The sequence below is a fragment of the Cryptotermes secundus genome, unplaced genomic scaffold (assembly GCF_002891405.2).
Source record: "Cryptotermes secundus unplaced genomic scaffold, Csec_1.0 scaffold1350, whole genome shotgun sequence".
NCBI classification, from domain to species: domain Eukaryota; kingdom Metazoa; phylum Arthropoda; class Insecta; order Blattodea; family Kalotermitidae; genus Cryptotermes; species Cryptotermes secundus.
The window spans coordinates 1,593,653-1,606,822 of NW_019739242.1; the positions used below are offsets into that span (position 1 = coordinate 1,593,653).

Below are 13,170 nucleotides of genomic sequence, written 5' to 3' on the forward strand. Positions count from 1 at the left end.
AGCTTCAGTACTCATGTCCCTACTAGCTGGCGACTGTCTCGCTACTCCTCATGACCCCATCTATCTCATGACGGCGACTCCTTCGAAGACTCTTGCTGCGTAGCTTCGGCACGGACCTCATAGCAAATACCGCTCCCAACAATTCGTATACTGTTGTCGCCGTACCCACGTAGCGGACTAAGTACTGAGGATATTTGAGAGCAATGCAATGAAGAAGGCCTTAGAGGAAGAGAATAACAGAAAGATGGAGACAGGTAGATATGTAATGAGTGGCTGTTCATTAAATATTTTACAAAACAAGAGGTAAAAAGAGTTGTATGATCCAATCTATTTTATACAACAGACGGGATGACAGAATTTATTTTTACATTTAAAACAACGTAAGTAGAGTGGACCAAATAGCCCGGGATCTTTCATTTCCTCTTGGTGTCTTCGGTTGAGGACAAGATAACTTTGATACTAAATCAAATTATATTCAGAAATTTAAATAACTTGTTTTATTCAAGGCTGAATAAGGACAGATTAACTTTGAGGAATGCTTACTCATTTCAGGATCTTTTAGATAATATATAGTATTACCGGGCTGGACGTCAAGGGTGATGTGATGGGCTTGGCTTGTAGAACGTATGGGAAATGAGGAATACATATACAATTTTGGACGGAAAGCAATGTAACAGACGGCTTGGAAGACTTAGGCTTAGATGAGGAATAAAATCAAAATAAGGTGGGAACTGGATTCATTTGGTTCCCAGTATGGTCTAGTGGCAAGTTCTTATGAACACAGTAATTAGTCTTCGGTTGCACTAGAATGCTGTAAATTACTTAACTCATTGAGCAATAGTTGGCTTCTCTGGAAGCTCCGTGGAGTTGGTTAGTTTTAGTCACATGTAAGATAGGGGCTGCAGGTTTCTTCGAAACGTCGGTAAGCACCTTGAAAACCGTTTGTTACAGCTGTATGGGGTGCGAAATGTCCACAAACCGCCTTTACAGGATCAGCTGTCGCCATTTCCTCTGTGGAGACATCTGCTTGTCAGCTTCGAGACGTGGTGTCTGAGACGCTAACCTGTAAATTGTCGCCACTTGTGTGACACCCCATCAGTTGGATAGAAATGTTGTTGCTTATACAGGTCTACTGAGTAGACCTATGCTGGAGTGACCAGCCAACCACCAAACAAGCCCCCCCCCTCCCCGAGAGTTTAAATGCAGAATGACAGCATGTCGCTGGCTGAGGAATCTGCTATCCGACAAGTTACTCAAGAGTATATCGATTGCCTATTGCTATATCAAGTCTGTGAAATGTATAGAATAAATATGGAAAAACCTCTAATCTAGACTCCGTTAAATCTGGTTTCGCATAATTTGTTTCTATGTTCTTTTCTGTTGTAACGCCGTGTAGTTCGGAAACAACCAGAAACTTGTAAGATTTGAGGCTTTCACGGCGGTGACTATGAAGAAAGCAGTCTTCTGGGATTTGGCACCGTGTATATGTGGTGTTAACCGACGTTTCGGAGGAACGTATCGCCCCCATCTTCAGGGTAGAAGAAAAAGTATAAGAAATCTGCAAGCGACAACACCATGAGAAACGGTAAAGCAGACAGTCTGCCAAATCCCAGAAGACTGCTTTCTTCAACCAGAAACTTCGAAGGTAAATCGCTTCCATCATCAGTATGGAAGATTAAGCCAAGCAAAAGCCAAGAGTCGTAGGCAGGCTTTCATAGATCGGACAGTAGCGACCAACGAAGAATAGGCGGCATGTGTTTGCTTCGGAGACCGGGAGGGTGGAAAGTTGTAGGGGGTTGGACTCTACGTAGCAGAGAATGGAGGGATGGCAGTGGATTCTTTTACTCTCCCCCCTCCCCCCCGAAAATGCCGTTACACGAGATCCTGTACATAACATATATATATATTCCCCCCCCCCTTGGCACTACAGCCCCATTGGGCCTAGGCCTACCTCCATGAACTTCTCCATTCACTTCGATTTTTCTAGATCTTACACATTCGGTAGGACTCTTTGGTCGGGTGATCAGCTGTACACAAACACAGAAAAACGCGCACACACAAACTAAACATGAATACCCTGAGTGGGATTCGAACCCACGATTCCGGTTTTCAAGCGAGCGAAGACAGTACATGCCTTAGACCGCTCGGCTACCGTGACCGGCACAGTTATTCTAGAAGAAAATAATTTGTGACCTGTTGTAAAGCACATTAATTTGTAAGTTTGTGAATTCATTCACTACAAATCACGAATGATCAAACCAAACTGCACTGCACTTAGTCTGGATAACAAGATACAGACAGACCCGAGACCCCCGCAATATATCTTTACGGACGAGTTCATTTTAAAGAACCCGAAATATGTTGGTGTACATCAGCCACGAACATTTGGCCATGCTCTGCCCCGCGGTCGCTTTCACGCAGTTAATTGCTGACGTTCTGAAATAATTACTTTTCATGGCCTGAAAGTGATTTTAAATGTGAATAATAGAATCTAATGACCGCCTCTGTGGTCTAGTGGTCAGAGTTCCTGTGTACAGATTCAGAGGTCTCGGGTTCGATTCCCGGCACTACCACATTTTCTTAGAAGTAGTGGGTCTGGAACGGGTTCCACTCAGCCTCGTGAGGATAAGTGGGGGACTATTTCAAGGAAATAGAGGCTCCAGTATAGAAAACCGAGATTAATGGTTGGGGATCCATTGCGCTGACCACGTGACACACTCTATCCGCAAAACGTTGGCACTAACTTCGCCGACAAGCGGTGGTCGCTCGGTCGGTATAGTTCGCTTGCGGACTTCAGGACACGGATTTTTTTGTTTGTTTATAATAGTGTCTGTTAAAAAGGAGAGCGAAAAGGAAATGTTTCACGTGTAACACACTGATCCCCATCTTTTGCTTATTCTAGAATATCTTCTGAACGTGCAGAAATCGTTGAACGTGACTCAAAATGGCGGACACTCTTTAGGATTAAAGTATGCTACCTTGAATAATATAATTACTTATTCCTTGGCTTCATGTATGAGAGATGCCCGTTCTTAGTTGCTTTCCTAAATTATCCATTCGGTTCTTGTCATTTGGCTTCTTAACCTAAGGTGCGTTCTCCGAGACGAGGTTGTTAGACTCAGGATCCAAAATGTGGACAACCTTTCCATCTGGCTGCCATCATTAGACCTGTGTGATATGGTTGACCCTGTTACAAGCAAATCCCTTCCGGACTACTGTATTTAAGATCGCAAAATTTGTAATTATGATACATTAGTAAGTAAGTAAAAAGTAAAGCCATCCTTGTACCAGGCCGTGAAGGCCCATAGGGTTGTGAGACGTTGAGGGTCCAACATTATCTAGACAAGCGGCTCAAAGATTTGTCAGCCTTACGCGCCGGCCCCGCTTTACTCCCCAGGAAAATTATTTTTAATTAATTCCTGGTACTCATTTCTGTTAGAGTCGACCCCAGGGCCATAGTGCTGCTGGAAGGATTAGGTCAATTGAAAAAAAAAGTGACCTCATCGGGTCTTGAACCCCCGACCTTCCGGCTTGTAGCATAGCTCCTCCACAAACTACGTACAAATATTATGTTTTTGGATATTATTCATCGTCTTGTCTTTGTCTAAACACCGTCTGTTTATTTTTCAAAATACAACGTTTCGCAGACTGGATTCTGTCTGCGTCTTCAGGTAAAACCTATTCAGCTGGGACTAGCTCTATCGATAGGGCCCAACTGTGTAGGTTGTAGTTTTGCAATAGTAAATTTTTACCGTAAAGATCTCAGAATTCTTGGTGTGCGAGGATGGAAAACAAAGGCGCTAGACTGGAACCTATGGTGGAGGCCAAGACCCACACAGGATTTTAGCGTCAGTAAAGAAGACAGGCCTAACAGGATAAGCAGCAAGCTCAGTGATGTATGCCAAATCTCAAATAACAGATTTTGAAAATGTCCGCTGCTTTTTGCTTGTTCGCTACATCTTACCTTCGTCATGCTGTCCGTCTGTCTGCAGTAGAACGAATTTTGACGAAATTCAGTGTTGGAGACTTAAATTAAAACTTGTCGACTCCTTCCTGCTTTAATTAGAATCGAAACCTGTGAGCGTTTCTGTTCACTTCTAGTGCGTAAATTGGCTAAATTTTTATCCAGCAAAGGTTTCGGAGAAAAATTAAGATAAAATTTATTTCCAATGCTGCTCTTACCCTTCTGGCTGTACCTGCGCAGGAAAAACACAATACAGACAAACCTAGACATTCCTTGAACGGGGTCCGAGCCCATGCTACTTACTACATATATCTGAACGGTTGAAGACAGTTCTTACCTTGAAACACATGGTCACTGTGAGCAGCTTCAAGATTTATTCTGGAACTCAAATCTGTTGAAGGCGATTTATTTCTGGGTTTGCAAATGAATATACCCTTTCCACCACTTTTTTTTAATATATCAAATACGCTCTGTATTTTGAAGCTGAGTTGACATATATTGAGACTGTGGTTTTCAAGGCGCTGAGAATTCTGATTTTGATCTTCTGGGTAGACAATAAGGTACATAAAATGTATACATTTGTATGCAGGCTACACAGCAAGATTCTGTATTTAAAACAAAGTAGACATCGTATCAACAAAATAGTAAAACAAAAATAAAAACAACTGTTAATACTACAGTGTCTACTTTGTTTTAAATACAGAATCTTGTTGTGTAGACTGCATACTTTTGTATACATTTTATGTACCTTATTCTGGGTAGACATTCTTTCCTAAATATGGAGGCGTTAGTAACTATCTACAAGGCTAAACGGTATCAAACCGCAAAAGACCGTAACTTACTTCCTTTTGTTATTATCTACAGTGTTCTTAAAGCGCAATATTAATCCATGAATGCCCGACGTAGTGGATAAGGAGTGGAACAATTACAGATCCGTTTCTCTTTGAAGATCTGACACTAAATTATGTTACTACCAGGCTGTGTGTGGTTACAGTATAGGAAGACCAGCCGGCTTGAAAGCTCAGGGTCTGCATTCATCCGAGAGGTAGAATTGTTGAGCTTAACCAGATCCTCCCTCCACAAACACCCCTGCAGTGACCCAACAATGACAGTTTGGGTTTCACTACCCAGGAGCTTCCACTGACTGTGTACGATTTCATTATAATGAAGAAACTACTGCTGCAGTTGTTGCAGCTGCTCTTGGAAGGAGATGGGTGTGGGCTTTCGGTATCGCTTGCTTAACACAACCCTCATTGTAGATCAGAACTCCGTTTTTTTCCTCCCTATTTGTGTGTGTGTGTGTATATATATAAAAGTTGTCGCCGTGCTTAACTAATTAAGCACTATGCCATAAGGGCGTATGGGGGAGTGGGTATATAGATCCACATTTTCTTGACCTCGGAACTAGTTCGAGGTGAGTGGTCAACTTCACGCCCGTGCCGCGTTACCCCCGGGAAAGAGCCCCCCGGTACCCATTGGATATGAGGTTGGGTGGGCCCCAGAGCCAGCCTGGACGACGTGGAGAAGAGAAAATTCTTGACCCTACCGGGACTCGGAACTCCGACCCCTCGATCGTCCATACCGCAGCCATTCGCTATCCAGGGTCCTTGTGTACACACCCACACCCACGCACGCACACTGTATGTAGGCCTGATTACGGTTGTACCTTTTGTCTCGCATATTCGTAAGAACCAAATTCTCTGATCGGACAGTTGGCAGTGCGCTTCTTATTACTGGAGTCCCAGGTTCCAATTCACGGCCCGGAGACCAGTTTTCGTGACTTGGGTTTACTCAGCCCGCCAACAGAAACTTTGATAGTGTCATAGAATAGGTGCTTGCTTCTCATTCCAGATCCTTTCCAATTCATAATTGACATCTTCCCAGCATTCGACGGTAGGCCTACATAAACTGTGTAGCCGGAAAAGCGTCCTTAAAGAAAGCAAGATTCAACTTTCTTCTCGATTGATTTCCCGCTGCTACCGTCAGATGAAGTATGAATTGAACGTTCATGTATGGCTTATTTGAGGTTACTGCCAGGAGCTGAGACTCATCGTGGAGTTGTAAAATGATCAGTGAATAATGAGTTTGAGAAGGATTGGGAGGAAGTGGTCATGGCCTGATTAAGGTACCATCACAGCAGTTACCTGGAGGAACTGAAGGAAATCACGAAATACCGGCAGTCGCCATAAGTGGGCCGACATTTAAGCTGGCACCTCCGAATGCAAAGCATATTTGTTACTCACACGGCTGTTACTTTGGGCAACATATTTCAACATGTTTCTGTAGATGGGCAGATAATACTAAAACGGATCCTAAAGTTGGCTGGAGTGGGGAGAGTGTAGATTGCATTCATCTGCCTCAAGAGAGAGGCTAGTGGTGGGATGACTTCGCGTCCTCACAATAGCGTGTCACTACTCTCTGTTACCTTGGACGCTGTGTAGCAAGGTAGAAATTCGCTGATGTTTAGGAGGAACATACTGCCACCTTCCTCAGGGCTGAAGACCATGTCAAGTAAATGAACCAGCAAGAATCAGGCTGCGAATAAACTGCCCTGGGCATGGAGGCGGCGACGCATGTCCCTGAAATACTGATTTACTTCTACCGAACTACAGGCGTTATATCTCAAAATATAGCGCTCTTCACGAAGTACACATGTATATTTAGTTACATCACAACCGTGGGATACATTTTTCGCTACATACCATCAGCAAAGCCTTTGGAAAGAGATGGGCTTTAAACTGAATCGAGATTTCGTAAAAAGTTCTTCATGTCTTCCTTCTGCACTAAAAAAGGTATTTAACCGCTCTTCAGTGATGTTTGAACAAACAAACCGCCACGTGGTATCACAAGATTTAGAGAAGCAAAGCTTAAAAAAAGAGAAATGTATAAGAAATTCTTTTCATCTCACAAGACTTATTCAGGCATTGTTAACACCATTCTACATGCTAATTATCGTCAGATTTACTCTTTGTGTTCACTAAAAGGAGGTAAATGGATGACTGCGTGGGTGCCAGAGAACCTCGTAATTCCATATGATCCCCTTATTCGTAGACTGTATCAAAATATCGTAAATCAAGTGAGCACCGGACACGAGTCTCAGATGAAAAGAAGCAGCGTGTGTGATTCATGTACATGTTTACATTCTATTCCAGGGTTATCCTTGGAGATCTGTCGCTGCAGTTGAAAGGAATTACGTTATGTATAGCCTAATGGATAATCGGGTTCCATAAAATGTTGGGAATGTCTTAAGTTTCTGAGCATCTATTGTCTCAAGAAGGACTCAGTTTCTTGAGGTTGGTTAGTAACGTAGACTTATCCTTCGTTGAAGGAGTCCTGCCCCAAGTCCAAGAGCGTCATAGTTTCGTAATTTATGCTGAACCGAAGAGGCCAAAGGGCTTGAACATTGATAACAGCAGAATAAGGAATAGGAGATTCATTTAAGAAGCTGGGTGAACGAACGAGACAAGAGATAAGCGGAGAAGTGATTCACGAAAGGTTTGCGACAGTGGTAGATTCATTACACTGTAATCATGTTAGACAAAGCCCCATTGTCAGAGGCAGGTGTTGAACATTTTTTGAAAATCTGGTAGCCCGACAAATTTTTTGGGGGCCCTCAGAGGGAAGAAAGTGGCTGTTGTGCAGTATATCATAAACACGTAGCCGATATAAGATTTGGGTAGAAAGAGACCTAGAAAATAAAATTGAAGAAAGATCAGTTGCCACGCTTATTAATTGTGTTTTTGAAGTAGGACTACATTTGATATTGACTTACACGACATTTCTGGAGTTGGCCAATCTCCAGTCATAGGTGATTGGTCGTCACTGTACTGACAGCTTTTTGAGTTAAGCTGAGTGCGACTCTTGAAGATGACGTTCTGTAGTATTAGTGTCGATCACAATCGTCGCTATTGATGCGTGTAAGTACCAGATATTAATAGGATGATCAAATCAAGGATGGTGGGAAGTGTGAGGCATGTGGCACGAATGGAATACACGTGTAAAAAAGACTCCTTGGTTTTAGCTCTCAAGCGAACTATACCGATCGAGCGACCGCCACTTGTCGGCAAAGTTAGTGCCAACTTTAGCGGATAGAAGGTGTTGCGTGGTCAGCGCAATGGATCCCCATGACCGTTAATTTCGGTTTTCTAGGCCGGAGCCGCTATTTCAAGGAAATAGCTCCCCAGTTATCCTCACGAGTCTGAGTGGACCCCGTTTCAGACCCACTACTTCTCGGAAACTCTGGTAGTGCCGGGAATAGAACCCGGAACTCTGACCACTAGACCACAGAGGCTGTCGTAAGACGTGTATACAAAATTTTAAATGTTAAAAAACGAAAACAGGAAGACAGCTTGGGAGACCAAGGTGTATTTTGTAGTATAATTTGAAAACTGACAAAAGAATTCGTGTCAGGGTGTGGACTGGATTCTTTTGGATCATGATAGGGTCCAGTGGCGGGCTTCATAAATGGCGTGGAGTTTCTTATTAGTCGAAGGACTATCATCTTAAGAATGAGTCTGCTGAATGGAGCTAGCTCTTATAGTGAATGATCATGTCTGCTTGTTGCACTGCAGAGGCTTTGTTGCACAAACAGTGCAAACATATTTCTAGACAGCTGTCAGGACAGAGCATTTTTCAGAACATTTGCTGTCATATTTGAAGAGTTGTATGATGTTGATGTACTTTACAACTTGAACTCATTAACCTTGTTACTATTATAAGTGTTATCCAAAAAACAGATATTCTAATCTGTGGCTGAAGGCAGCTGATTGTATAGGCACTAATATAAGAGGAGCGTTCCTTATATAATGCCTCCTATTTTTTTTATGAAAACTACAACAGATACAGAAAGCATAATAACGCAATTAAATGGAGCAAGATTTCAGCTACTTACAGTTATTTTCCACATAATCACCACCATTCGTTATGCACTTTTGCCAGCGATGAACAAGAGCCTGTATGCAGCGTCCGTAAAAGTCTGCGCCAGCAGAGGCTAGCCATTTTCTTACAGCTGCAATGACAGCATCGTTGTCTGGAAAATGTTGCCCGCGTAGTCCATCTTTCTTAGGCCCAAAGAGATGGAAGTCTGAAGGTGCTAATTCGGGGCTGTAAGGTGGATGTGGTAGGATAGTCCAGCCAAACTTTGCATTGTGCGCGGTGGCCGCCAAACTGGTATGGGGTCTAGCGTTGTCGTGTTGCAAGCGAAAGGTTGTCTGCTTCTCTCGCCTGACTCGGGAAATGCGGGCTTTCAGCTTAGTCAGCGTCGTCTTGTAGCGTTCAGAATTGACAGTCTTACCAGGATCCAGAAAATCCAACAAAATCACACCCCGCCTATCCCAAAAGACCGTGCACATCACTTCCCCTGCCGATGGCTATGTCTTGAACTTCTTTTTTCTTAGGGAATCCGGATATCGCCACTCCATGGACTGTCTTTTGGATTCCGGCTCGTAGTGGTGACACCACGTCTCATCTCCGGTGACGATGCTGTCCAGAAACTTGTCACCTTCAGCCTCAAACTGGTGCAACAGGTCCTGACAGACTTCCATTCGATGAGTTTTGTGGTCCTGTGTAAGCATCCGCGGGACCCACCTGGCACAAACTTTGCGATAATCCAGCTTCCCCAGCATGGTTTCCAATGCATTACAGACGGTATTAAGCCGTGCACACAGTTCCCTGGTCGTTATCTGCCAATCTGTACGGATGAGGCGCTGTTCATTGTGAGGAGTGGCAGCTGAGCAGGGACGCCCAGGCCGTGGATTGTCGTGCACTTCACTTTCGCCACTGTTGAGACGCACTACCCACCGCCTCCCTGTGCTGACATCCACTGTATCGTCTCCGTACACCTTTAGCAAGCGTCGATGGATGTCAGTGGGTGCAATTTTTTCGGCAATGAGAAATTCGATAACATCTCTGTTTCGTACGCACTTCTATGTCAGACGCCATTTTGGTAAACTGCTCTGCTGTCGCTAACTGTCGCACGACAACGAAACTAACAGTACATTGGCGGGAAGGTTCAACCTTTACTGCAACACCACCAACATCCAGCTCAAACGTTACATATTAACACAGAAAAATAGGAGGCATTATATACCGAATGCCCTTCGTATATGAACAATTGATAAAACAGAACTGACTTACGGATGAAAATATTTAATTCTGCTAAACATAGCAAACATCACATCTAATTTAAAATTTGATATCCCATTTCCAGTGGTCACAGCATAAATTTACAAATAGCATTTGATACAGCAGGCAGATTATCAATGAATTTCATATAAATATCATGACACTGGAAGCAACCATAACTTTGTGGTGGGAGTAACACTAAGAACAATTAATGTAGATTCATGAAGTGTTAAAGTATATTAATTTGTTAACTTTTTGTAGACTGCAAAACAACATACAAGTAGTGGCTGTATGACATATTGGCCAGTGTTTAGCTGTGATATATACTGAACCATTTTAGTTAGGCATGCAAATATTTTTGGAGATAGATCACAAATATACAAAAGTATAATGTATGAACATTTTTTTTTTAATATTGACTGTAAGAAATATAAACATGACAACAGTGAAAAACTTCTAGATATTATTAAGCAAATTTAACATAAGAGGAATTTGTGAAGTGGAAACTGCTCAGAAGTGGATCATTAAATTGGATAATTATTGATTTATTTGACTGTACCATAATACACATTCAAGAATTTGAAGGGAAGTTGGCATCACAAGGTTTGCCTTGAACTTTTTTTATTTACAAAATTTCTAAACTGAATTTTAAACAAAATATTCTGTTTTTTGAACACACATTTTTAATAAGTTTTAAAAATTCAATTCAGCCTTTTCACCCCCCTGTGCCCCTAGCAAAAATCACATATACTAAGCCTAATTATGTTATTCTTTATTCTCTGTAATTTCAGCTGTTGATTATAGCATCATAAAATAACACAATAAATCAGATCTTTATGTGATATTCAGACAAACAGCATTTTAGCGATATACCCTTATAAACAAAATCGTTTTGCATTCCTGGTCTACACAGAAAGTTGTCTGGCAATATTCACATTAGTTTGTATCAGTTCACTAAACACCTACTTCAGAAAAAGCTTAATTCAAAGTTCTAGGCCTAATACTCATATTATATAACCGAGAGGGTTCAACTGTAATTATTATATGATAATGCATAACAAATATGCCCTAAGCTGTGTATGGTCCATATCCTGCCTCCAGCCCCTCCCATATCTGCACAGCCAGTCAGCACCTGTATGGCCATTTATTTGAGTTTTATCTCAGGATTTTGCTCGTTTTTATGATTTTTCAACACTTGCAACACATTATGTGTTCATTATGAGAGATACATCTGTACGGCTGTAGTATATATTTCTCTTCCTTTACAATTATTCATGGTATTGACAATGGGGCAGGTTTGCTCCAAGCCCCTCAGTTTCCCCTGCTAATTTTAATTCCATCAAATGCTCCATACTCATCTATCATCTGGGGCTGGCACAGTAGGTCACTTAGTGGACAATGCAGTTGGAGGATTCAGTCACAGCCCATTCCACAAAGAAAGTAAAAAAGAAACACACACATATGTGTGTGCGCGTGTGTGCATGTGCATGGCTTAATATGAAAATAATTTTGTTTAATGAATGCTCTCTCAGGAATTTATTCCTTCAATTAAACAAGGAATTTGTATCTGTGGAATGAAGTTTTGTATTTGTGTTCTCTTCATGTTTCTGAAGTCTGATGGATACAGGCCAGGAAGACATCGCCATGATATGACTTGTTTATAAAATGAACATTCCATATTGTAAGAGTCTATTCCAACTGTTCAGGTATAGAAGGTGGTAATCCTATCTATTGTAAATATAAGCTGAGTAATTATGGCTGCACTGTTTTCTTCACAGGTGATATAAGGTGCTTCTGCAACCTGCCACCGTGTGTTTCTACCGGATACATGTGCAAGTCAGAAGGTGGAGGGTGTTTCTCTGATCTTGAGGATTATTCAGATGTGTATAAAGCAAGGCATGGATGCCTTGAGATGTTAGATGGGTAAGAATAGCAGTTTTTACTTATTTAGTATGTACATGAAATCTCCGAACACAAAATTTTAATGGAAAGGATTTATTTTATAATTTGATGCACATTTACATATTTACTCAAGCACTGTAGATTTTAAAAACAAAATTAGTGCTTTTACATATTTGCTTCTGAACACTTTACCAAGACTTAATACTGTTGCTAATGGTGTTGCATAGTGTCCCTACATTAGATGGCTGGGAAATCCAGTAAAATTCCCAGAGGGCAGTTTTAAACTGAAAGTCAAAATATACTCTGCACTGAGATGTGTAACATTCTGCCCCTTACAAGTTCACTGGTATGCATTAGTTGCTTGTTGGTGTGCATATTAGCAGATCACATCTGATTAAAAAAAAACATTGGCTGCATTCAAAATTGGTTCTAGATGATTTAGAACGTAATGTCTTTTGCCATTCTCAAGTAGTTCATGTGTGGATTTCCAAGAAGGAAGAATTTACAACAAAAGAATGATAAATTATTTTTAAGTGCCTTTGTATTTATTAGATCTTGCGGTCAAAGGTGGAGGGTTTCTTTCCATTTTTTATTAAATGCTGTATGTATATTGCAGAGTTCGTCAAGATCAGTGTCATCAGCCAGGTTCTAGTCGCAGTCTGTCCCAGATGCTGTGGTGCTGCCACAAAGACATGTGCAATCACATTGACAGTCCAGAAAATAAGCTGAGATTCAATGATAGTTTTCCAGGTATTTATGAAAACCATTAATGAACCTAGAACATATTGTATTACAGGTTACCCGATTGTATAATTGGTAACAACAGGAATAAAAATAGCAGAACTAACACTTTCAAATTCTTCTTATAGTACAGGTAAAAGAGTATAATATATCTGTTTTGAGTAGTTCGCTGTATGTAATGACAGACTACGTCATAAAAGTGTTTTTCAGGCACTAGAAGTTCTGTGATAAATTTACAGGTAAGAAGGTGATAAAAACTATTAACTGCTACAGAGGAATCTTTACTATGTGCAGAATATGAAGTAGAGATTCATGTAGAGAATTATTTAAGAAATTAAAAATTCTACCGCTTCAATCGCAATACATATTATCGCTTCTCTTATTTGTTGTTTACAACAAAGATAAACTGAAATTAAATTCTGATGTCTATAACATGAATA

The 13,170-nt window shown here is 41.3% G+C and overlaps 1 protein-coding gene across 2 annotated transcripts in view; it reads left to right on the forward strand.

Annotated features, from left to right (window-relative positions):
• The window catches only part of LOC111871871, a 214,501-nt gene that overhangs the window by 192,524 nt on the left and 8,807 nt on the right, over positions 1 to 13,170 (forward strand). For both annotated transcript variants that reach the window (XM_023865254.2, XM_023865253.2), the window contains exons 2-3: positions 11,866 to 12,010; positions 12,606 to 12,739. In XM_023865254.2, coding sequence (XP_023721022.1) covers positions 11,866 to 12,010; positions 12,606 to 12,739 — 279 coding nt within the window. The remainder of the gene's footprint in view (positions 1 to 11,865; positions 12,011 to 12,605; positions 12,740 to 13,170) is intronic.